Below are 27,392 nucleotides of genomic sequence, written 5' to 3' on the forward strand. Positions count from 1 at the left end.
TTGTTTTTTTTGTAAAAAACAAACATCATGCAAGTTTGTTGGATGGTAACTAGGAAGTTTGCTTTAAACTTGCCTCAAGTTTACAGAGTTGCAATCTCAAACTTGGGTCAAGCTTGAACTCTTGATACTTCAAACTTGATACAAGCTTGAGGCGAGTTTAAATTGCTATCTGGGTTGTGAGTTAAATTTAATTTCTTTCGGCAATAAATTAAAAATGCCAGGTACTAAATATTCGAGGGTTCTATTACCATACGTATTACATACTTTTGGTACTGCCAAACCATCATTATACGTGAAGCGTTTATTATGTTTATGTTTGAGAGGAATTTTGAATGTATTACTATTACATTCTAAATTGTTCTAAAATGATACAAAGCCACAGTAATCATCGAACAGGCAGAGTTTTGATTGTTTTGTACAGGAGAATATTATAATATCTTTGTTCGTAAATTGAAACAAATTGAACAGTTTTGGAGCTATGAAAATGTGCAAAGGCGCGAGTCTGGATTTACAATAAGATAATCCAAAAATACACTATTTAATATATGACTATATCTATTTTTAAAAAAAGCTATGTACAGCATCATTTTTTCATAAATTTTATAAAAATGCAAACTAAAAATTGCAGCTAGCATAGGGTTGCCACCCGTCCCGATATATCGGGGCCATCACCGTTATTGAGCCCTCTGTCCCGACGTCCCGATGAAACCCATAATGTTCCGATTCAAACTTATACAATACAACGCTATTAATCAACAAAAATCTTCCACGGCCGCACTGACAGTGAATGTGAAAATAAGGTGGCAAATGGTTTCAGCAATTGATGTATCTAAAAAACTTTATAGAAGCTGAACTTGTCTCGATATAGGTTCTGTGAAAGAAAAATGTTTTATTCTTGACAATTTTCGAAATTGAGAAAGTATTTAATTTCCATTTCTGCTCATTAAACCGTAATGAAAAAAGTAATATCATTGATGTTGGCCCAGTAAAAAGAAACGATAAAAAATGTCGGGGACTGTAGAATCAATATTGCAGTAATACGTTAATATTAAGTCATAGAAAAAGTATGGCCAGCGGTACTTCCTCCACAAGAAGCACACATAAAATGTAGGAAAAACATTTCTATTATATTTCTGAAAAAACATTATAAAATTGCCTTATTTTACTACATATCCCCATTCCAAAATGTCCCGACGAGACCCTAGCGAAATATGGCAACCCTAAGCTAGCAGCGCTCGAAGTACATAGTATCAAGCATAGACAAAGGATTTAAATGTATCAAGACAAACATCAAATTTGAAATTTCTCAGTGTTAATATTTGCATCTATGGTCGTTAGTTGTTTCACTACCTTCTGTAGTCTGTGACTGTGGTGACTGTGGTAACTAGTAATAGTTCTACATTATCTCTGACTGTGGTCTGTGATGTTATTGTACTTCTTAACTGTGGGTTTTTGACAGTCTCGGTTTTTTACTTTTATTATTTATAAATCTAAACTTAATTTTATCTAATAATACTCGATCTTGTTACGCAAGGGGTTATAGCGTCTTAAGATATTGTAATTTATTAAAAATAATTTAGATTAGCTTGTAAAATAAATATTTCAAAATGGGGAAAAAACAGCATCAGAAAGATAAAATGTAAGAAATGTAGAAAATACGTATTTGAGTTGTAAAAATGTGCATTTATGGAGTCTAATTATTTTTTTAATTAATGTTTTATAGGTATCTCACCTATACAGAATGGTCAACAGTTTATGGAGGAAAAAAACAAGGCACTCCCAGTTCAGAAGATGTTATATTTCGCAGACTTCCTTACGATCATTGTTGCTTGTGTCTACAACCGTTTTTGTACCCTTACTGTGATGATAAAGGAAACATATTTGAACTTCAAGAAGTTATTGAGTTTATTAAAAGGTTTAAAATTAATCCGGTCACTGGCAAGGTAATATTTTTTTTGCACAGCATTTTATTAGTCAACAGTAGATTTCCAATTAAGCTTAATTTGCTCTGTGGGTCGTATAAGATATTATCTTGATTCTTCACACATCTTGTGGGAAGGTCGGACATAATGATTGTCCACATTTTGGAGAGATTCTCATCTTTACTGGTTGAGTGACACTGGTGAATAGCGTATATTTTGTGAGAGATTTGGTCTGCATTTATTTGTTCGGTTTGCTTTTTGAATTGTCTCACAACAATGCACAAAGCGTAACTGTCAACCAATAAAGGCACAATTTAATTTTTCCATATAATTAAATTTCAATTTTTTTGTAAATCTTTGAAATATGTTGATACATTGAGTGTTGACATTCTTTTATTTTAAAAGAAAAATTGGTCATTTTTCACATTTCTCACAAAAAGACGTTACAATGGCTACGCCTTAGCGTATCATCGCATATTTTATATGAAAAATTCTCAACAAAACGCTCTTTACTATCATTGATTTTACACATTTTTAGCCTGCTGAAGCTAAATCGCTGATAAAATTAAATTTTCACAAAAATGCAAATGGAGAATATCACTGTCCCGTTCTGTTTAAACCATTTACTAAGAATTCTCACATAGTTGCTATTAAAAACACTGGCAATGTTTTTTCTTCTGAAGCTATTGAGGAACTTAATATTAAAGGGAAGAACTGGAAAGACCTTGTTAATGACGAACCTTTTGAGAGACAAGATCTTATTACGTTACAAGATCCCAGTAATTTGGACAAATTTAATATATCTTCATTCCATCATATTCAAAACAAGTTGAAGGTTGAAGATGAAGGTAAGCAAAATATTTTTTAAACTATAGTGTTGGTTAGGACAGGAGCCTTATGAGTGTTTGGAGAGGTGACAGAAAAACAACTTTGAAATAAATAAAGATTGTCAGATACCTCAAGTTTAGACATTTACGCAACTTTCTGCATCATGAGAAGTGACTGAGAATATGTGTTTTAAAAAATATATTTTTATAGAGGAAGAAGCGCAAAGAAGAGATCCAAATGCTCGTCTCAAAACAGTATCCATGGAAACCAGAGATATATTAAATGAATTAGAACGAGATTACAAAGCTCCTGAAGCCCCGGTGATTGTAAAGGCTACGGCAGACAAGTTCAACGCTGCTCATTATTCTACCGGAGCTGTAGCAGCGAGTTTCACGTCTACTTCTATGGTTCCTGAAACTAAACACGAAGCTGCTATCATACACGAAGACGAAGTCAGATATGAACGGGTAAACAAGAAAGGTCTCTTAATTTTATACTATCAAAAGCAATTTTACTAATGTCTAACTTAAATTTTACAAGTAGAGTTGTGGTCCTGCGGTAGTGTTGGGACTCTGGATTACAGTTTCGAGGTTTGCTCCTTGCTATGCCCCAGCTTGATTCTCGTATTCTGTCATGGGTATTTACGACTCACTGCAAATGGTCTCTAAGTTTGAGTATTTAGGGTGCAAATATTAATGTCTTATGTAAAACAAATATATTTATAAATGAAAATAACTACACTAATGTTTGCATTTTTTTCTAGCTTATACAATTATTTTTACTCTTGTTACTTTGGTAAATGATTGTAATAATGAATAGATAATTATACGTGTTCTTGATTTGCAGGTTATGTTCGGATGATAACAAGTCTAGGTCCTTTGAATTTAGAAATACATTGTGATATGGTACCTAAAGCATCTGAAAACTTCATCAAGCATTGTCAAAATGGATATTATAACGGAATAAAATTTCACAGATCTATCAGAAATTTTATGGTGTGTATTTTTGTCATTCTTTTGTTATGCTTAGGCCCATAGTCAGAAAATTAATTTGTAAAAGTCTCCCGAATAAATGGATTTGATGTCAATTTTAGTTACAAGGTGGGGATCCAACCGGAAATGGATTAGGTGGGGAGTCTATTTGGAAGAAAAAATTTGAAGATGAAATCAAACCAAATTTACATCATTCTGGCCGTGGAATCTTGTCTATGGCCAATTCTGGGCCTAATTCAAATGGTTCCCAATTGTAAGTTTTATGTTGCATTTTTAATAAAAATAGTTTTTTTTAAATTCACTTTTCGAAAAACTATTTATCTTAAAACTTTAAAATATAAAATAAATTTTAACTTGTTTAAAAATATGCATGTTTCCAATTAAAATTACAACCTTGTTTATTAAAATAAGTTATGGCTTTAAGGAATTTACATATGAAGAAGACTGGAAGGAAGAAACATGTTTAATCAATATTTTTTTTCACTTTGCTTATTTTTTCATTTATTTAATACACACAATACACAATTTTATGTTAGTTTTGTTATAACTATAATTAATTATAGCACTATTACATATTTTTATTTCCTGACTTGTAAGAAAATTCAGCGTTAAGTCGGTACTCTTCTGTACTAAAATCAATACATTTATAAATATTATGACACATCGAAATACAAAATACTTAACAATAATTTATACATGTCAAAAAATACAATACAGGTAAGTTATTTAATAATACACGGTGTAGCAAAGTTAAGCTCTTGTATCTAAAAGTTTTAATTTATTTCTTTAATAATTTCATAATTCAATTTAGTTATTAATTTGGTAGTAAAAATAATTCAATAAAATAATGATAGCAAAACATTTATATATTACAATATACAATTTAGGATAAAGATAAATAAATAATTCAATGTTTCGATTATTGACTAGTCTTGTCTCATACGCCGGATCCAAAACTTTTTGACCACTTTGTTGATGACTGTAATGTTTATAAAGTTTTTTGGATGACATAACAGAATTCATAACTAAACTAACCAAGTAGGTTTCTTCCCTCTGGTCTTCATATATCTTTGAACATGACTTAATTTAGTTTCGAGCTAATTTTTACTTGATATTGTCTACAGTAAGAAATATTACCGCTTTAATAGGTCGATACATTATTCAATATTGTCTGTTATAATTCTGGATATTTTATTTTGCATAGCTTTATCACTTATCGGTCATGCAAGCATCTGGATGGAAAGCATACTATTTTTGGTAAATTGGTTGGGGGTTTGGACACACTAACAGCAATAGAGCGAATAGAGGTTGACAATCGTGACCGACCTATAGAAGATATTGTCATAGAAGCAACACAAGTCTTTGTCGATCCATTCCAAGAAGCCGATGAGCAGGTATTTTGATATGAATAATATAATATGCATGTAAAATGGTCAACATTAACTTTGTGGAACAACGTGATAGATTATTTCGTATTAAATAATAAAACCTAATTTTTTTTAACCATTTATTAATTTGGTTAAGGTTTACAATTTATTTTCAACTTTATTATTTATTTATTCGACGGCTTACACCTTAGAAAAGTATGAAATAATATTTAAAAAACTATTATAATGAAACAAAATGCAAAAAGAATTGAAAAAACTCCTGTACACAGGTGAAGAAAATAAAGATACATAAAATCAGCAGAAAATAAAGAAATAACAAAGGAAAATTGAAAAATAAATTATAGCATAGGTATGCAGCAAATTAACAATAGTTTAAATATAAAAAGTATTGAAGAACAGAGGTAATGTATCATGGTATAAACAGTAAATAAGTATAACACTTAGTACATTTTTATAATTTAGAAAAGAAGTGATTAAAAAGTAATGATTTTAATTTGTATAAAAATAAATAAAATAAATATAAATTTCCATGTTTGTTTGCTAACATGTGGAACCGTGGAATAGGTGAGTATTTAGCATAGTTTGAACTATGCAAATCAACAGGAAAAGTAGTATTTTGTCTCTTTCCACATAATTTTGTCGCTGTCTCACATAAAAATTCACACAATTAAATATTTCGGGACTGTCGAGAACATTATTTAATAACTGGAAAATCGTCACTTAATCTGAAATTTCCCTTCTATCACTAATACATATAAATGTTAACTACTTCATCAAACATTTATAGTGTAGATCTTCAATTGGAATGTTTAATTGTAAATTCATAAATCTTAAAAACTTGTGTTGGACCAAAGATGATACCCAGATCATTTATTCTCTTTATAAGATTTAATGTCGTATTACTGATGCCATGTAAAAAACGAATGGATTTTTATTTGAGAAAACCGCATTACATGACACATATCCACGTTAAGAAAGAGAACATTTCTGGTGCACCGGGCCTCGAGATTATCCAAATTTCTTTGAACAATCTAACAGTCAAAAGGTGTTTTAACAAGTCAAGATCTTGAGATCATCAGCGAATAGGAGTATTTTGACATCGTGGAATATATTAACAATTTCGTAATAAATAAAAGAAATAAAATAGTGCCCAAATGAGATCCTCGTGGAACACCGCTCTTGGGAATAATTTAAGAAGATATTATGCCTTTAATTTTAACACAAAGAACTCGATCAGATAGATAGATCTATATAGTTTTAAAAACAACCAGCAATCCTCATAGCCTTAAGCTTCCCGAGAAGAATTTTATGCAAATCTCTGAGAGAAAAAAATCATTCTTATTACTTTGTATTATTAATATAAGTGTTAACAAACACAAAAAAAGACACGCCATTTCTCCGTAGGGGTAGGCAGAGAGGATAGAGTGCCATCCACTCTGTCTGCTTACAGACAATATATGAATGTAGAGGATGCAAGTGTAATGATGAAAAATATTTTTAGTAAATAAATAATAAATTAAATATCATACTCTAGTATCATGCAATTGTATGGCAAAGTTTCCTGGAAATGTACAAAAAAAAAACATTTTGATAAAACAAACTACTTACGACATCACTGGTTCATATGAATTAACCAATGATGAGAGTTATGGAAGATTTCCGGTCTGCTTGCCGTGAATGGACCAATGGGCAGAACTGATCTGAGAATAAGCAGAAGAGAACCTCTGACGTCGCACGCGGTATCTTTCAGAAATACAAAACTTTAAAAAAATGTTTCGCTGATATTACGATATATAAAAATTGGGAAAATAAATATTTGGCTTAATTTAATAGCCTATTAACAAATAATAAAAAAAAACCATTGAACTTCCTCATTATTCATTTTCATGTTCCGACGTGCTAGAAAGTTCCGTGTTTAGTCAAACTCTTATATGTAATTTTTCTTTTGTATAAACCCTATATGCTTGCACTTACCACCTCAGGGTTCGGAATAAATGTTAATTATTATTATTATACAAATCAATACATCGATAGATATATTAATATTATGACACACATCAATATACAAAATACATAATAACAATGAATTCATTCAGTACATACATATCTAAAATATAATACAGATAAGTTGTATAAATAAAACACTTTGTTTTAAGTCCACTGAGTTTATATATTTAACACGACATGTTTCGGACACGCAGTACTGTCCATCTACAGGTGTATTTAAAAACTAAACATAAAATTACAAAGAGAAAGTTTAGGTACTGACAGGGGTGGGGGAGGAGCTAAGTGTGGAAGGGGTGGTATGGGGGGTAGTCGTGTTAAATATATAAACTCAGTGGACTTAAAACAAAGTGTTTTATTTATACAATTCAATATGTTATTCCACAATGTTAACGCCGAGTCAATAAATAATATATAGATAAGTTATTTAATAAGATATGGTGTAGCAAAGTGCATATAACAATATTACTTATTTATTTTGTTTGTTTATATAACACGGTAGTATACAAACTAATCTATACACCATCTATAATATATTATATCTATGCCTATATAAAAATTCTAAATACATTTTATTATTATTACTTTTTTTTTAAATATGTATAATACATTTTTACAGTTTTAACGTTTCAATTTTCATATTGTTACTAAAACTAAAATCCCACCAAGCCTCTTTCTGTGGCTTGCTGGTGGAGATTTATATTTATACTGATCTATGTGCTTGGTCCGATGCTCTTCACACTGTTCATTAACGATGTGTCCAAAATTATTCACTCATTCGGATTACTTTCTCACTGTTATGCGGATGACCAACAAATCTATTTTTACTGCTCTCCTCAAGATATAAACAATTTAAAAAATCGTGTGTCTCAATGCATCCAAACCGTCAACAACTGGATGTCATCAAACAGACTCAAACTCAATCCATCTAAAACTGAGCTTCTATTGACAGCGACAAAAAAGCGACAACACCTTTTAGACCAATCTCCAATTTCAATCACAGGTTGTGATCTTACCCCTAGTACAAATGTTAAACTACTGGGTGTTCATTTAGATTCAGATCTTTCTCTTCATTCTCAGGTCAATAAAACGGTAAGTGCTGGTTTCTTCCATCTCCGACAGATCAAATCCGTGCGGAGAAATATTCCTATAGATGCAACTAAAGCTCTTGTAAATGCTCATGTCGTTTCACGTCTAGATTACTGTAATGGAATATACGCAAATCTCCCAAAATATCAAACTAATAAACTTCAATCTGTTTTCAATGCAGCAGCAAGGCTTATTACGGGAGTAAAAAAATATTCTCACATTTCACAACATCTTCGAGATTTGCACTGGTTAAAAAGCCCAGAGAGAATAAAATACAAGCTGTGCTGGACAGTATTCAAATCCCTTCATGAAATGGCTCCAAAATACCTATCGGACCTTTGTATTAGGGAAAATACATGTCAAAGAAAATCTACTCTTAGGTCAGCATTTGATTCAGGAAGAGGAAAACTTGTTGAAATCCGGCGCTCCACAAACTAGATTTGGAGATCGTGCTTTTGCCGCCGCCGGCCCCTCTGCCTGGAACCAATTGCCTTCAAACTTACGAATCATCGACAGTCCCAGTCAGTTCAGATCCCAACTAAAATCCCACTTCTTTAAACTATCATACCTTCAATTTTAAATCTGGAAATATAATGTATCACTTAAGTTTAGTTAGAATGTAAGTTTAGATATACAATTGTAAAGCGCCCTTGAGGTGATTTTTTACAAAAATGGCACTACATAAATCAGCCAAATATTATTATTATTATCATTACAATATTTGAGTTTGTCCAAATGTTTGTAGACTAAAGACTGGATTTCACCCCCTCGGAAGTCATTAAGATTACCTTCTTTAAGGTATTCCCCATCCCTGTTGTAATTTGTTAATCTATATAATATTATCTAAATTTATAAAAACAATGAATTTACAGACTTATTTTATAATATAAATTAAATATATTTTTTTATTGTATTGTCGTGCCCTGATTATAAAAACTGAAGTGGCTCACAAATTAAATTATATTTTTTATAAATTACAATATAAATTATGAAGAAAAAAATTGTAAACATAAATACATTAAATGTCTTTATTTTTTTTCTAGTTGAGTAAAGAAAGAGCAACGGAAATAGAAAAAAAAATTCAGGAGTCACAACAATCTGCAAAGAATGCTCGTCCAAAGGGCGAGCTCAAAGCGTTCCGCCAGGGTGTAGGAAAATACTTGAATCTTGCCGGGAGTTCTGAACTACCTACGAAAACTACCCAGGAACCTCCTGCAAAAAAGAAAAAAAATATGTCATACGAATTTCAAAATTTTAATTCCTGGTGAATACCTAGATTTCTTTATTTTAGTATAAACAATAAAACATATACACCAGAATTTGATTTTTATTTGAATTTACAATTGTATTTATGTAAACTTAAAGGGTTATTAAAAACATTTCAAAGAATTATTAAGTGAAAAAAAAAATTAATGACAATGTAAATATTACAAACACAGGAAAATAGAAGTTTCTATCATAGACAAAAGATATAGATTTCTATATGACTTGAATCTGAGTTTGGATGATGGTTGAATGGTTTATCACAGTCCGAGGGCTCCTAGGCAACAGCATTGCCAACCTTCATCAAGTGAAATTCGGTAGCCAGAAATAAAAAATTCGATATATCAGCGGTAGGGATGTAACATCGAAAAAAACATTGATCCAATGTAAAAAAAAAATCTGCATCAAAAGGATTCTGAAGAAAATACATCGCCAATGTTAATTTTTCTAAACAAACATCGATGTTTTATCCTATGTTTTTTTGTGATGTTTTGTTGTTTTGGAAACATCGAAGTATCCTCTATGTATCCCTTATCAGCGGAGACATCGATAAATCACTGTAGAGGGGGAGGGGAAGCGACACCAGCTTTTTTGTTTTTCTCAGGATTTTTCTTATCGCTATATCCACCCAAAAATATATTTTGTTTAGTCATCCATATTATGTTTTTCTACCATGATTTCGGTATGTTGGTAAATTCTCTTAAGGTCTACCAAACATTCATGTGAGAAAGAGAAATACAATAATAGTATTTTCTTACTTGTGGATCAATTCTGATAATATTTTTTTGGGTTCTAACTGTTCCTTGCTATGATACGTAATATTTGTTTTATTGAAACAATATGTTTCAATTATTTCTTTATTTAATACAATAAATTTCTCTTAGACTTCTAGGTTTATATAAAATATTTAAACTTCGTTATTGCTCCCTTGCGTTTATTCTTTAGAATTGTCAAAATTTATCATTATTATTTATCGTTATAAGAGATCCTTTATTATCATTTTTCAGGTCTTACCTAAGTGAATGAAAACAGTTGATTCAAATTAATAATTCCTTGTCTTTTCCAATCACTGTTACTTCTGGAGTACTACTCAAGGAGCCCACCTTGCTCCATTATTATTTAATATTTTTATAAATGATATTATCAATGTTTTTCAAAATACAAAATTCTAGCTTTTTGCTGATGACAACAAGATACTTAAACTTATTGAATCTCCCAATGATTGTCTTCTTTTTCAACACAATATTAATTGTTTTAATGAATGGTGCGACATTTTAACATTAACAAAAAAAAATAAAATATCTTTCTCGCGACGAAAAAAACTTATACAATTCAACTACAAACTAAAAAATACTTCCCTTTCAATGGTTTCGTCAATAAAGGATCTTGGCATTACTTTAAATAGTAAACTCTCCTATTGTGAACACATTGATAATATTGTAAACAAATCTCTCAAACTTCTCGCTTTTATCAATAGAATGACGACGGACTTCAAAATTATTAATACCATCAAAACTCTTTATTGCTCACTAGTTTGGTCCCATCTAGAATACGCTTCTCCTATTTGGTATCCATCCTACAGGACTCATATTGACCATATCGAGTCTGTCCAACACCGTTTTCTAAGAAAAGTGGCATGGTTGCTCGGATTACAAAGGGGTAATTATTCCTATTTTGAAATAGAGCAATCTCTTAATCTGTCTTCATTGGAGAGACGTAGAACTAAGATGGACCTTTTATATGCCAAAATACTTAATGCTATAAGTGATGTCCCATCTCTGTTGCAATCAATTTCTTTTCGTGTTCCCAACCATCTCACCAGAAGTCAAAATCTGCTATTTATTACATCTTCTAAGAGCAACTTTTGTTTTTATGCCCCAATATCCAGAATGCGTATATTAGTCAATTCATCACACGACTTGGAATTCTTTGGGATAGATCTTCCGGCTTTTCGTAGATCTCTTCGCGACTAAAACAGTATGGGATGAAGTTGGTTTGGCATGGTTTGGCTAGAAGTCTTAGGTCTTTCGTTTTTATGAATATATTGTATACCATTATTGTATTGCCCTTGTTTGTCTTTGCTATATAGTTTTATGTTCTTTTTGTTCAGTTTCTTGTATTTATGTTTCTTCATGTAACTATTGTAATTGGCCTAAGCAGTATATAAAATAAATTATCTTAAGACTATTTATTTATTTATTTATTTATTCATTCATTAAAAATTACAAAATTAAATATTTATGAACTTATTAAGGGGGAGTGGCCTGAAAAATGCTAAAATGTGACATTTCGATGGGATATTTAAAGTACTTGTAGTAGTCCTAGCCAAATTTTAAAAATACCTTGTCAAAATTCAAACTTTATTCTAGGGTCAATATCTTTTGTTTTTTTATTTTTATCTTCTAAGTTAGTGAAAAAAATTCTCAAAGGTTGTGAAATCACTGAAAACAGTCATTTTTAGAATAGATATTTAACGTATTTGTAAATATGGTACGACCTTATTTTTTAGTTTATCGTAATGCTGAAATCTTCTTCTAAGGCTCAATACCTCGTTTTTTTCAAAAATAAGTTTTGTTGTATAAACTGTCGCCATTTTAAGGGTGTAAAAATCCTAAACAAATCTTCATACAAAAATGCCAGACATTTGTATGTCGATTTATTCACGTTCCACTCGCCGAGGACAGAGATAATGTAGAACTATTACTAGTTGCCGAGGACGGTGGACGTCCCTGACGCTGAGTCCACGCAACTTTTTTCAAACAATAAAAATACGGTATTTTTATATACATATACAACAAATCGCACAATAGGTAATCTTAGAAACATAATTAAGAAAAGCAGAAGCAAACAGCATTTGAGACTTCTTCACATCTTTAGTAGAAACAGGTATGTAATTTATTTAATAATATAGAATATAAAATATTGCAAAGGTTTACAGGCCTTCTTTTTCTAACGGACTTTCATCGTACAAAGATGCGATACTATGCAAAAATATACACGTTATATATATATATTTACACAACCATCGAAAGAGTTGAAAGTTTCAAATATCTAAAATTATGTGTTATGGAAAATGGGAGTTTTCAAAAAAGCTGGGATTGAGACTTGGAATAGCAAGTGCTGCATTTAATAGAATGAAAGCTGTCTAGAGATCTGATATTCACTCTGTAAAAATCAAATGCCGCCTATATAACGCCTGAATAACACCCATTATTCAGCTCTATGTATATGAATCGTGGGGCCTCACTGGTATCAAAAACAGCAAAATACTTCATTTCTAGAATATTATAATTATTTTGCCGCGGTTTGACTTTGTAGTGGGTGAAGAAATAAGAGAACGGAAACAGCAAACTCCGGTGACAACTGTTATCAAACGGAGTCGATAGTCATAGTTTATATATATTAACTACGGGATGCGAACCTGACTTGCTTGCTTACTTGTTACTTTTGCATGAATGATAGTTATACAGGTTTATCAAATATATGTTTTCTTTTATTTCATTGTAAAAAAAAATCCCCTGTAAACGATATATTTTTTTAAACATTATTTTGATTGAATAATTCTAAATAAAGCGATGTCTTCTTATTTTTGTTTCGTTCACGCAAAAGTGAAAATTGAATACATAAATACATCTATCTCTATTGTTGTGTGTTTTTTTGGAATTGGTGACCGTAATTATCTATATATACCTGTGTAAGTATATTGTAAAATGAATCATGTAAATTAACTACGCATTAAAATGAAAAATGCTTTGTTGCTTAAAAATGTCTATGTGCTTAAATATAAATAGGATGTAATAATAAGAAAATTGAAAACGAGTCAATTTTTAACTGAATCATTGTATGATTTTATTTTGAAAAATGTATACGTTTTTTTGTAATTAAATGTGAAAACTCAATAAGAGAACGAGTATATAATTTAAGTTTCGAAGGTATAGGTATTTAAATGATTAGGGTAATCCAATTTTATTCTGAGTTGGAAATAATTAATTTGCCAAGTAAGAATCCATGTGACCCTTGGTGCAACGTGAAACAGTGTGTGTTCAAAAATTGCTATTGTATGCGTTAGTAGTCTGGAACCATTTTGACGAATTTTTTTTTCTCACGCGCGGGTGATGTGCCCTTCAAGGCTTTTTAGGCTATGCCCGTGTCAAGCCACAATAAATAACAATAAAAATACATAGTAAAATTAATTAGATCAAATTATAATGACATAGAATCACAATCTAGAAAAAAGGGTAAATGTAATAAATAATCAAATTCCAAAGAATACAATGCAAAAAAGATAATCAGAAATAATTTTTAAAATATAAATTATACAAATTAAGAATCACACATAATCAAATATACAAAATAGTGGTATCATTAAAATCAACAAAATAATAGTAAAATATAGTAGTATCATTTAAATCAATAGAAAAAGAATATATATATATATAAAAGCTTAATTAAAATGATAATTGAGTTATGTTTTCTAGAAATTCACTCAATTATAGTAAGAAATATAAATATTTGTTATATTTTCTGATTTTTTGGTAGTCATTAAATTTTATCTACCCACATGTATTTTACTGTAAGTATATGGTTTCTGGTTTCTGTTAAATATGCGCTATGAGGTTTTTAGTGGGTTTTTGCTGATAGTGCCTATTTAAATTTATTTAAGTTGGAATTTTGTTTGTTTTGTTATTTGTTTATTATCACAAATAAAATTTATGTACATAATTTTTTGTTGTCTATTGTTTTTATCCATATTGATATTCTTTTCGGTTTGTGTTGTTTTTATCATTATTATAATTTGTAAATCCATGTAACTTATTTTTAGCCGATGTTATCATCTTTTGATAAAGGTCCTAATACAGGAAAAAGAAAATACCTACTTTGAAAAAACGTTAGACGTGGAAACATGGAATAATTGGAATATACAAAAGTTATCTATGGTGTGAAATTTGACAATTTGACTTTGGATTGTGAATTTGACAGATTGTCTCGTTTTCCTAATTAATTATGTTTTTGTCAAATATTGTTATTCTAACTCTGTGATATATTGTTAAAGAGTGTTTCTGGATTTCAGTGAATAAAAAAATGGATGATTTAGGTAAGTTTAATAACGTTATCAAATCTCTCAATATGTCATAATTCGCCAATACATTGTATTTTTTATCACCCATGTTAGTAACAAATATAAATTTCATTGCCTTGACGTTTGATTGCTGCCCCCTTTTCAAATAATTCAATATATTTATCGAAGTTGAAGTTTTTTATATCTCAATAAAAAAAAAAAACAAAAACATGCATAGAATAGAAGTTCCATATTTACATACACAACTCAACTGATTCCTACATAACTCAATACTATCCATGAATTTTCACTTTATTTTTGGTTATATTTGCTTTAAAGGGAGATATTATCACTTTATGTACTTTATCTTTCGTTTGAATCAAATGTAATGCGGCGTTTTTTTACTACAAAATATTGAATGATTCAGAAAACAAATTAGTTCTCTGCACTTGTTCCTAAGATTACATACCTATTTATTTAACATCCTAGAGACACATTTTGAGTATTAATTGCACGATTAATTTAAAAAAAGACAAAATAAGCTTCTTCACATACTTAATAATATAATAATGATTATTCACACTAAGCACATTCCATATATTATTAGTAAGATGAATAATTACAATTAATAATCTACCAAATCACGAATCTTAGAAACACTCAAATATGTATGTTAGTTTTTTGGGTCACAATTCGTACTTATCCATTTTTATTTTACAAATTTTCAAATAAGTACCTACCTAAGTAAATCTAAAAAATAAAACCAAAAAAGTATTTTTAAAAAGTATTTGGTTTAAAAGTATTTGGTTGCTATCCATTTAGCCGGCCACAATAAAATTGTATGTTTTTTATAATTAAGAAAATGGAATCATATAGATGTTTTTAGTAGAAATATATTATTTCCTGTTTTTTTTTGTGAATTTCATCCTCCATCCTGGTAAAAAAAAAAAGTGGTAAATATACTCCCACAGCAGCCGCACAAGAAGTAATATAATGTGTGCTTAAGACTTGGGAAATTTATGAAACATATTTAAGAACCTTGTTTTTTATATGTATTTATTGATATCAATCAGATAATATTAAAAAATATATTTAAGTAAAATACAAAAGGTGTAATGAAAGTCTGCCAAACAAGGAACAGCACATGGTAGGACTCGGCATACTGTACATTGAATTGCGGGTCTTTGACTTTGTTCTGTGTGCTGTAAAAATGGCTTTTATATAAGTAAATACCATTAGCATGTATGTGCAACAATTTACTGATAATTTATATAGACTATTAAATCTATTTGAACCGGGTTGTGGTCCCGTGGCTAATGTCACGGACTCATGAATAAAAAAGCCTCAGGTTCACATGCCACTAAATGCGAACTATTTACAACTCGTTGAAAATGGCCAACAAAATGAAAATATTTGGGTAAATTTGTAAGAATGCAAATATTTTTAAAACAAACTAAATTTGTTGGATTTGGTCATGTCATGTCTTTCTCAGTCTTCCTCTATTGCTGCATCCATCAGCATTCGCATTGTAAATATTTTTAGTCATTCTTTCACTGTCCATTCGCTCTACATGTCCAAACCAATGCAGAGCTCCTTTAATGATATCCTATCAGATAATGCTTATCTCAGCTTTACATAATGTACGAATCTCAATATTTTGCATCTATCGTAAATAGTTTTACCACACATTCGCCTAAGAGATCGCATTTCAACAGCATTCAGCCTACTTTCATCCCTGGTTTTCAAAGTCCATACTTCATGGGTTCACTCGGTTTCCAGCACTCACCCTCCTTTCAATATCTTTCTCAGTCTGTCCATCCCTAGTAAACATACTTCCCAGATACACAAATACCTCTATCTGTTTTAGTAACCCTATTCACAGTGATTTCAAATTTAGTTATTTCATTTCGTTCAAAAACCACCACATTCGATTAATCAATGTTTTCCTTTATAAAAATAAAAAATCTTCTGTATGTTACACAACGTTCAACAAATCTTCTGTCTTCTGAAAACTCCAAGCCGTCTAGCTCTTTTTCAATTTCATCCATGTTCAGGCTCCTATATTCCATGATCGAAAAATCCGTGATATCATAAATTAAATAACTCACTCTTCCAATGGGCAATGGTAGAATTTATCCCACATACTTGTATAAGCGGGCTAAGGTATTATTTTTACCGAAGTGGTAAAAATTAACAAATATAATATATTCAAAATTTATCATTTAAACAAAACAAATTAGTTCTTACAGATTTGTTTTTAGACATTCTGGAATTTTTTTATCAACAATTCAAGAAACGTACAAAAAAATTGACTCAGCGACTCGCCTGGTTGGTTGGAAAGATACTGCTCAAAAGTAGAGTAGTATTCGAAAATTTTACATGTTCTTCTAGGACATTTATGTTTATAGACAAACTATTTTTACATTATGTCGTAAATATAATTTTGATGCCTGCCCGTGAATCTTGAATTTCTATGTTATAGGTATTCTCTGTCGCCTTCAGGGTTAAATAACTTATTACATTTGGTGGCCTCTGTAGTTTTAATACTGTCTTGAACGTTTGCCTCACAGTGTGGGGTTTGATTGAGATCATCATAATCAAAAAATTTATTTTTTTCTCACGGCTGTGTGTTCTGCTCTGTAATCCACTTCATTAATTTATTAGGCTTCCTGACCGTTGTGATTAAAAAATAGATACTAAGTGCTCATATTAATATATCAACAACAACAAAAAATTATCACGCCGTTTCTCTGTAAGGGTAGGCAGAAAGGATAGAGTGCCATATCATTCTATATTTGCATACAGATCTCGCTTCCTCTGCATTCATACATGTTCTTATGCACACGCACCGATTATTTTGACTTTTGACATGTCCATCTTCAAATATATGTTGGATTTGGTCATGCAATGTCTTTATCGGACTTTGTCTATTTTTGCATCCATCAACATTCATATTGTATATACTTTTATTTTTGCAAAAGTAAAAAAAAGCATAAAAATAATTTCAATAGAATTAAAAATTAAATATATGTACAAGCAAAAAGCGGTAAAATATTAAAAATGATATGTTCAAGATGTTCTCTAGATCAACTAACATTATTTATTCAAACTACTTCTGGAAAAAATAACTTTTCAATTCGCACGTCCTGTTTCTGTATTTTGAAATTAGTATTTTAAATTTTTGTGGCAATTTATTAAATCCCTTGAATCCTATGTACTGTAAAGATCTAGTACCAAACTTCGTAGACTTCACAGATCCAATATAAATATTATTTTTTGATCGAGTACTGTACTGATAGATGTCTCTATTGAAAGCGGGCTTTATGTTACTGTGCATTGAGTCAAGAGTCATATAAATGATAGTGCTAGTTATCTCGAAATAGGAAAGCATGCTAAAGGTCTTTTGTTTCAAAATAAATGTCCCTTACATGAGTAACATATGGTAGGTGAAACACATTTCTGATCGCACTATTCTAAATAACCTGCACCTCCGAAAATTTGCACTTAGCTGCAAAACCCTAAATACAGCATAAGTATGATAAATGTGAATAGACCATAGAAAAATAGATTGCTTAAAGCAGCGAAACTGGAAGCATTCATTCCCTTCACTTTAGTTTTTAATTTTTAAGAATACGCAAGTCTTGGAATTTAAAGGGATTATGACCCGTCATTGGCTGTTTTAAGTGGCCACTTTACGCACTGTGTAACATTTACCATTCTGCCCATGTTCAAACATCAATGTCAACGTTGAAAGCCCCACCTACTTACCTGGATCCTTTTTAGAGGTCATGCGGCCTCTTTTCATTTCCGCGCATAGCAAAAACATTTTTTGTTATTTTTTGTATACAAAAGATTTGCAGGCAGTATGATAGTAACACTGTGTATAGTGGCCACTTAAACCAACCAATGACGGGTCATAAGCCCTGTAAATGCCTAGACTTCCAATTTCACTTCTCTACATCCCTTCTCAAAAATATTTTCCCTGCCTGTTGCAATAAATTAAAATCTTAATAAATCCCCAGGGAGTGAAATCCAGCCTTGTCTACAACATTTGGACATACTCAAAATATTGTTGTAACTCCTTTAAATTAGAAATATACATACTCGTATAACAGCTGGAAAACATTGTGATGTATTGTTTCTGTTAGTAAAATGTATTAAAATTTATGAATATAAACACGGAATGGACATTTTGATTATTGCAAATGATTCCAACAACTTGTATAGGTGTGTCATTACACTAAATAATTGCAGAGGCAGTCATCCCACTCGGTAGTTAGTTCACCGTCCGATGAATAACAAACAACAACCATGATTGTTTCTAATCACTTAAACGTAAACTTAAATTTCCGACATAGTTAAGGAAGATGAAATAGCTTAACTTCCTCTTCATTTAAATGCTGCAATTTACTACTGGACTTTATTATTACTACGAATGTAGAATTAAGTCAGTGTAATCTAGGCCTTACATCACTTCTACATAAGATATATTGATTAAATATGAAAGTACTAATAGACATTTAACACAGATAATTTACTTTATCAAATAAAAGTAAGTTTAGTTAATTAGAGAATTACACATCACTGATGTTTTCGTTTGCAATTATTTTTTTAGTTCGGAAAAGAAAACATTAGCATACTACATAATATATCGTGGGTATACTGGCAAAAAACGTTAACGCGAAAATATGCAGATTTGACTTAATGATGCAGTTTTGTAAAGTTTTTAACGCTCTACAATCTGGCAAAATGCACTAAATCATATTAAATTTCATATATCTGAAGTTTTAAAAATAAATTTATGGTTAAGTCGTATACTGGTATTTTATTTAGGCGTAAAGCTTTAAATAACTAAATATTTACTTAATATAAAATTAAGAAACGGGAAAAATTAAAAATATGTTCTTAAATGAGCACTTAACATCTTGCTATATTTAAATAAGATATAAATTAGTAAAATTGGAACAAAACTTAAATGCTTGATTTCTCAAAACAGGGATTTGAGAGTTAAAGCTTTTTGCCAGTACACCCACGATATATTATGTACAATTTAGGGTCCCCTGTAGTGTAATGGTCGGCGCGTTTTCCTATTATGCAAGAGGTCTCGAGTTCGATTCCCAACATGGTTAATATCAAATATTTATTTAAAAGGGTGTTTTTACACTAGAATATTTCATAGTCCCTGAACTGGTATCTGAAGTGTAAGACTGATCATCTTACCTTCATGTAGCAAAAATTATGAAGATACGCTGCAATTAGTGTCACCAATGTACTGCCTTGGGCACCATTAGCTGCGGAAAGGGAATGATGATGATGATGTAGTGTTATGGTTAAGGTGCTTTACGCGCAGAGGGTTCCAGTAGCTCAATCACAAATAACTATCGACGTGCTAATAAGCGACGTGATAACAATTTCTCACCGTAGTTGTTTATCGTATTTGCGATCACAATGCAACATCCGTGAACACTTAATATTAAAAATATTTACGTTTTGCGACGTATAATCCTGCTGCGCAATCACATATTTTAATTTCACCGGTGTAAATATGGAAAATATTCCAAAACTGCTATTTTTATTTATTTATTTACTATTTATTGCATTTAGCCGGCTCGGCGGTTGGCAAGCCAAATGTCTAGAAAAGCAGTCGCCATAGTAATTGTAATTTGTTTTCACCTTTTTGTATTACTATTTTGCAAATGCAATATATTGTATAATTTTTTATAGTAAACTCTGATTTTTCGCCAGTGAACTGTATTCATTTATGAGGAAAACAAAAAACAAACCGACACGAGCGTTGACCAAGAGATTACACACGCGTTGACTTATGACTGCGATAACTTAAGCATGTTCATTATTGTTCATTGTGATCGCTCAAATGCTTAGCATGTTTTTAAGCACGTCGATAGTTATTTGTGATTGAGCTACAGATTGGATTTCCGGTGAGATTACGAAAATAAAATATGATTTTTCTAAAGTCTTGTTATTCTACGCTGTAACCTAACCTGACCTGTAGTGTGCAAAAAAAAAACTTATTTATGCAAACTATTTAGAAACATCCATCCTACCTAAAAATTGATATATTAATTAAATTTGACGTCTAAACATTGGATATAACGGCAAGTAAACACGAGTTCACCCAAAAAGCACAAAATCTATAATAAAAAGTGACTATGAAAACCTGCCTGTTCCATTTTATTATTTTGTGGTATTACTTAACTCGGTCACTTATATACATAATATCCTCTTTGATCCACCTTACGCCTTAGAGGATAAAACACGGGGGTCAACTATTTGCTGTTTTGATGTTGAAAATGCTGACTGTATCGCAATAAGCTATTTTATGGTAAAATAAACCAAAGTAGGGAAGAAAATGCCGAATACTCATCTAGTGCAACGGAAGGCCTATTGACTACTGCCAACAGGCCGGCTTCTCCTGAAGAGTTTTGAGTGGTTTCCTCTCCACATGAACATATGCTGAGAAGTTCCCGATTGGCACAAATTATTATATCCCTCCTGATCCCAACAGTTTAGATAAATTTAAAGAAATTTAATTGCAGAAAAATCCACTTTTGAAATATAAACCTTGTATATTATAAGCAAGGCATACTATAAATTGTAGATTATAAAGCAACTCCTATATATAAAAAAAGCTATTTTATACGTGAATAAAACACCGAAGCCCACTTTCATCATATATGTGTTTTTTGAAAGTCTAAACAAAAATCGGAAGTCCACTTTATTTCCATGCAAAAAAATATTTTTCCCTAAACATTTCGTTTTATGTGACTCCCGCGGTTAATCCTTTAAGGTACAGATTTAATTCTATGCACATCAGTCCTTCTTACCTCATTGATAGAATAGAGGACAATCGTATTGGTAAATGGTTTGGTACTTATTACCAGACCTGTAAAGTGTTGGTTGCTTGGCTGGTGTGACATGCTGTGTTATCCGTGTCATGACCGTGCCACGGGCTACGTGACCTTGCCAAGCCCAGATTAGATTCACTGCCAATCTCTTTGATCAGAAATTTCACACTGATGCGATGCAACCCATTGTCATTTGGTGTATCTACCATTAAAACTTTTTATTTACGTTACTTCGTTTAAAATCATTCAGTTAAAATAATACCGATTTTAGATGTTTTTTTAACAGAGCTAAAGCTATTGAGAATATTGAAGTCTAGGCATTTACAGAGCTTATGATCTGTCATCACACGGGTTAAGTGATTACTTTACACACTGTGTAACACTCACCATTCTGCATATGTTTAAACAGCCACATTTCCTCAAGTGAATCCAGCCTGTCTGGATTACATTTGGACTTATTCAAAACATTGTTTAGAAAAGTGAAATTACATAGTCTTTGAATGAATTTATTTATAAATATATCGCTCTCCGTGTTCAAGCGGACGAAGAATACAGCTCTCTGTGAGAAATAGAACCAGAACCCTAGACGAGTATTTTCGATTCGATGACTGCTCTCAGGTAAAAGTGCCGAATAAGGGAATCGAGTGGAGATAAGTCCGCCTCGTTGTGTAGTGGTTGACGCGTTCGCCTACAATTTTTGAGGTCCTAGATTTGATTCCTGGCAGAGTAGACGTGAAACATTGATTTTAAAAGTTTTCCTGTACTGGCTCCCGAACCGTAAGACCCGCAACTCGTCGGTGGCCCCAAAATTACAATATTTCGGCAAGTCATAAGAACACAAATGTTTCCTTTAAAAAAATAAAGGGTTTTTCAATAAGGGCGGGTAGATGTTGAATAAAAATAAAACAAGTTGTGTGTGAGGTATTAACGAAAATCTTTTTTTATTTGAAAGGCCCATATGTGCCATTAAGTGTGAAATATGACATCGTTTACATGCCGGCCTCGGCTTCTTACGGTGGCACGACTCCGAGTGGTCCAATTTTCAATGACGCTTCCGCGTAGATCCGGCTTAATTTGAGCGATGACCTGTGTTATGTTCACCTTTAGGGCATCGGTCGACTGTGGTTTATTTGCATAGACCTGTGACCTCAAGAAACCCCCCAAGAAAAAATCTAGCGGGGTGGCTGATTGATTACCGAACCGGTCGTCTCAAATTTGGCCACCAAACGTTGAAGAGTTGACTTTGGATGGCTACCACGTCTACCGTAAAATGGGCGCAATGCGCGCGACGCTTGCACTACGAACACTCATTTTGATAACAAAATCATTTGAACGTGCTGTTCAATTGTGTTACTTGCCATGGTGATTTGGCATAAGTAACTGAATAATAAAAAAAATATTTGACGGATGTAATTAAAACAACATGGCCGCCACGGGCCGTCAAAATCCACCCGCGCCAATTAAAAAACCCTTTATAAGCAGTTTTATATCAACGTTGAAAGTCTTACTAAGAAAAACGGAATTGCTTAGTAATATAAAAAAAACTTATTTATTTTTACATAAACGACATAAATTACCTTTCATATACATTGAACATAAATATGAAGAAAAAAAACATATGTACGTACATATACATATATAAATACATAAAAAAAAAAAATAGTTGCATAACTATAACGAAATATATGCATAAATATGAAAGAGCAAAAAAGAAAAACATTTTGAAACAGAGAAAAGTTTAAGAATTATATTGCGAGAGAAAAAAATAAATCAGACTCGTTTTATAACTATCAAGTCCAGAACGAAATATATCAGCTTTATCATCATACTGATTACCATATCTGTTGAGCCTAGGGATAGGCGAGTGCATGTTATAGTTGGTCCTAGAACTTGCAGAGCAAAAACATACTAAACAATATAATAATTAATGATTAATTATTGGAGAAATAAGAAGTATAGATGCAATAAATATTAACAAAAAAATATATAAATTAATATAATAATGCACGTGAATGTAAATAATATGTGTACAATTGAAAGTTGTTTCCGTGTTGTTTCCTAATAAAATACCATTACAACTCAAAATAGTCTAGTCTTGAACTTGATGTATAGTTGAGTAAATAGTAATTAAAAAAAAATATCAACTTTATATTCTGAATTCTCTTTCAAATTGTTATTTTACACTTGTTGATATTAATTTACCGGGTAAATAAAAACTTTTCAAACCTTTCTACACGATTTAACTCAAAACTGCCGTATTTTCAGTTTTACGAGGGTTGCTACTTAAGTTTTGACATAGACAAGTAAAAACAAATATTTATAATCGAAAATGGTAATTTATATTTGATATGCGGGAATAAGAAAAAATCATTGGGTGCCAAATCAGGACTGTACGGCGGATGACCCATCAATTCGGTGTTTTGAATGCTCAAAAATTCACTTGTCTGAGCTGATGTGTGGCAGTTTGCATTGTCGTGGTGGAGAATGATTCGTCTTCTGCAATTGGTTTCCCTTATTTTTCTGAACACTTCTGGCAAACAAATGGTGGTGTACCATTCAGAATTGACCGTTCTACGTTGCTCTAGTGGAACTGTGGCGACATGTCCAGTTATTCCGAAAAATAGGCGACTATTTGCTTCGAAGTGCTTCGTGCGCGAACAACTTTTGTTGGATTTGGCTCGTCTTGAAAGACCCATACAGTCGATTGTTGTTTAGTTTTGGGTTCATATGCATAGATCCATAATTCGTCGCCTGTCACGATCTTATAGACGTATTTTGAAGCACCGCGATTGAATTTTTTAAACATTTGTTTGCACCAATCGACACGAGCCATTTTTTGAGCGATTTTCCAAGTGTGCGGTATCCAACGCGAACAAATCTTTTTGATGACCAAATGTGTTTGCAATATTGAATGTATGCGAGTGGAACTTATGCCCAAGCATGCCTCAATCTCACTCGTATGACAAAACGTTCTGAGTACGTTTACCATTGAAAATGGCAAACTTTACGGTGACAATGTCAATTTACATATTTACACTGGTGTGTTGCTAAATCTCGAAACTTAAGTAGCAACCCTCGCAGTAGACTTACTTTGGGGGCGGGGTATGCTGCAGTCTAACACGATATTTATCTATAATTACTATTACGTGTTCAAATTAACAATTAAATATATATTTTAGTTTACTGACATGATTTATATTTCTTGTTTTGAATATATATATTACATATATATCGACTTAATTGTTTTACATTGATTTGTAACCAAAAATTACGAAAAAGTTCAAATCTTCAATGTCATCTTTCTTAGTTTGACAATAAACTTATTGATTCGTAGCACTGTTTACGTTTACGTTTTGAAGTGTTTAAAATATAAACATGTATTTTTTTCTATATTTTTTTAGAAATATGTAGTAAGCACTGTATTCATTTAAAACAAATAATCGTTTTCGGATTTTCTGCATTCTAAAATATTCTCTCGGGTTAAAGCTAGATAATTAGTAAAATACAGCATTTAAAATAAACTAATAGTTAGTATGGATTGTTTGTATGCCTTCCAATATCGCGTATCAAGATTTAATTTGCTTCCGTACTTGTACTTGCTGGTACTTACACTGTCTAAACTTTCTTTGAAGTAGTCTTATCGATAATGGGATCCATGCTATGGCTACATATCGGAAATCGGAACTCTGATATAATCTAGGTTCGTTGCTTCCTATTCTATTGGTTATTACTGAAAGTGCCCTAGAAGCTAATCTATAATCGATGGAAAACCTATAATTGTTGAGATGTTGGTTAGTTTTTTGTTAAATACTTAGTAAAATATACCTGGATTTAGATCTAAATTTGTTTCAACAGAGAGGACAACCTGAATTATAATAATTTCAATAAAATAAATTAAATAAAACAACTTTATTAATATTCAAAGCATTAACTTTGTGGTCAAACATTTTACTAAATGTTATTAAATATTTTCCATATAACCACTTACCGACTTTTCTATATCTACCGGTTTCGAGACGTACCCGTTGGTTAGCATGTTGGGGTTTTTGGTGTCCTGACGAAGAGACGGGTACGTCTCGAAACCGGTAGACATAGAAAAGTCGGTAAGTGGTTATATACAAATATTTAGTAACATTTAGTAAAACAACTTTGTTTTTAACCACTACTTTTTTTTCCACCGACCGGTTTCAAAGCTAAACAAGCTTCTTTCTAAAGGTATACTTAACTAATGCTTCAAATATCCAATTTATATAATGATTTCGCGGTTTATGTTTTTGCTCATGTAATTTTATATGATTTACAAAGTCCAATTAATGTGAATTTATAAGGCTTTATTTACTATATTTTAACACTTATTTACACTAAAATCATAATAATTCGTACCAGTGATGACTGTTGATTGTAATGTGATCAGTTAAACTAGCCTATGACAGATTATAAGCCTTGTAAATGCTTAGACTTTCATATTCCCTTATTAAAAAAGTTCTTTATCTACATTGGAATATCTGTTAGTTAAGTTAGTTAGTAAGCCGAGTTTCCTTTTTATAAAGACGTGTTAGCTGTTAAAACATTTGCTAAACATCAAAGTGTTATAAATATATGAGCATATAAATGTATGACTTAACTGTTTAGGGATTATTGCCCCCCGCACTTGTTTTATTCCTAAAATTCCAACGCTGACGGCTGGTTCCTACCTGCGTGATTAACGACCTCCTTTTCACTCGGCGCGTGAAACTTGGTGTTTTCCTTGGAGAGAGCGTCGCGACGCTACAGACGCGACTCGCACGAAATAGCTTCGGACTAAAAGAAAATAAACTGTCTGGCGTCGACCGCGACCTCCCCTGTTTCGTTTTTTCCCCTCTCGCGAGGGTGAAGGCGACCAGATTCCAGTTCCCGGTCTCCCCCGGCCGCGAGCGCGACCCACTGGCACTGTACGGCTGCAGCACTCGGCGATCACCCGCGAGTACCATCGCCCGCCGCTTCGCCTCCCACTCTGCCTGTCCGTGCGCCGAACTCGCGGCGTTTCTATGTTTTTACACACTAACCTCGGTTTAGTTTACGTCGAGACGTTTGACATCGGCGAAGCCCCGTCGTACAGCGGGCCACGCGCGTCGCGTTGACGGTTGACGGTGACTCCGATAGTACCGGTGTTTGTTTACTTCCGTGACGTCATGGGGAGGTGCGTTTTCCCGACAGTGTTGACGTGATAAGGTGACCAGGTGACTAGCTGGACGGGTGACAGGAGACCTCTCAACATGGATCGCACTATGTACGGGAAGGTTCTCCCGGGAACTTACTCCCCCTATCGATGCACCATGAAGGAGAATGGAATATCTCCAGGATGTAAGTTTCTACTCTGATGTATGTATGTATGCATTGTATACGATTGCTAATTTATGCAAAATGTTGTTTCTGCGTTATTAAACAAAAACACGTTATTCTGCTATCTAGAGTCGCGATTTCATATGCAATGAAATAATGTTTACTCAGTCATATCAAGTACGATTTGAATGAGATAATTCGAATACCTAACATAATAACTCCTTGTAGTGAACGATACATCATTTTGAAAATGACTAGACCTAACTTATTAGGCGTTTAAACACAAATTAACATTTTTATCGCGTTTTTTTCTTTGGTGATAGGATATCAGACACATAACGTAAGTAAAGCTTGTGACGATAATAATAATGTTGATTTTGTTTTGAGAAATGGACTAGGGCCATGAGTGATAATTGCATTGATAGGGAGAAAATATATTTTTTTTATGCAAATATACACATTTTCGTAGAGAAATTCGATTTTATTTTGTATTTATTTTTTTATTTATTTATTCATACAAATACATATTCCAAAATAATAGAATAATAACGTATCCCAAGCCGAGGGCCCCGTATTGAGTTGGGATACAACATAATGGAAAGTGGAAGCACGTACATAATTAAATAATAGCAAAAATAAACATTAAATATTATTACATA

The 27,392-nt window shown here is 32.0% G+C and overlaps 2 protein-coding genes and 1 long non-coding RNA gene across 4 annotated transcripts in view; 2 read left to right on the forward strand and 1 right to left on the reverse strand.

The window, feature by feature from the left end:
- The first annotated feature begins 1,413 nt into the window (after positions 1 to 1,413).
- LOC148278388 (RING-type E3 ubiquitin-protein ligase PPIL2) lies at positions 1,414 to 9,542 on the forward strand. Its single transcript, XM_088231476.1, has 8 exons — positions 1,414 to 1,639; positions 1,724 to 1,943; positions 2,461 to 2,770; positions 2,961 to 3,230; positions 3,597 to 3,745; positions 3,844 to 3,995; positions 4,947 to 5,136; positions 9,267 to 9,542. Exons 1-8 carry the CDS (start codon positions 1,608 to 1,610, stop codon positions 9,489 to 9,491), a joined length of 1,548 nt encoding a protein of 515 aa, XP_088087602.1. The 5' UTR covers positions 1,414 to 1,607; the 3' UTR covers positions 9,492 to 9,542.
- Positions 9,241 to 26,406, reverse strand: LOC148278389 (uncharacterized). Its single transcript, XR_015823214.1, has 2 exons — positions 26,106 to 26,406; positions 9,241 to 9,435 (listed from the first exon to the last, which is right to left on the reverse strand). It is a non-coding gene; the product is annotated as an uncharacterized LOC148278389 (long non-coding RNA).
- Positions 14,421 to 27,392, forward strand: part of Pax (paxillin) — a 99,442-nt gene continuing 86,470 nt past the window's right edge. The window contains exon 1 of one of the 2 annotated variants that reach the window (XM_088231474.1): positions 14,421 to 14,581. In XM_088231474.1, coding sequence (XP_088087600.1) covers positions 14,569 to 14,581 — 13 coding nt within the window. In that variant the 5' untranslated portion in view covers positions 14,421 to 14,568. Of the gene's footprint in view, positions 14,582 to 26,450; positions 26,755 to 27,392 lie in introns of those variants that run through there. The other variant, XM_088231473.1, reaches the window with a different exon arrangement.

The sequence above is a fragment of the Micrasema longulum genome, unplaced genomic scaffold, assembly GCF_059751315.1.
Source record: "Micrasema longulum isolate JH-2025_06_02 unplaced genomic scaffold, ASM5975131v1 h1tg000887l, whole genome shotgun sequence".
NCBI lineage: Eukaryota > Metazoa > Arthropoda > Insecta > Trichoptera > Brachycentridae > Micrasema > Micrasema longulum.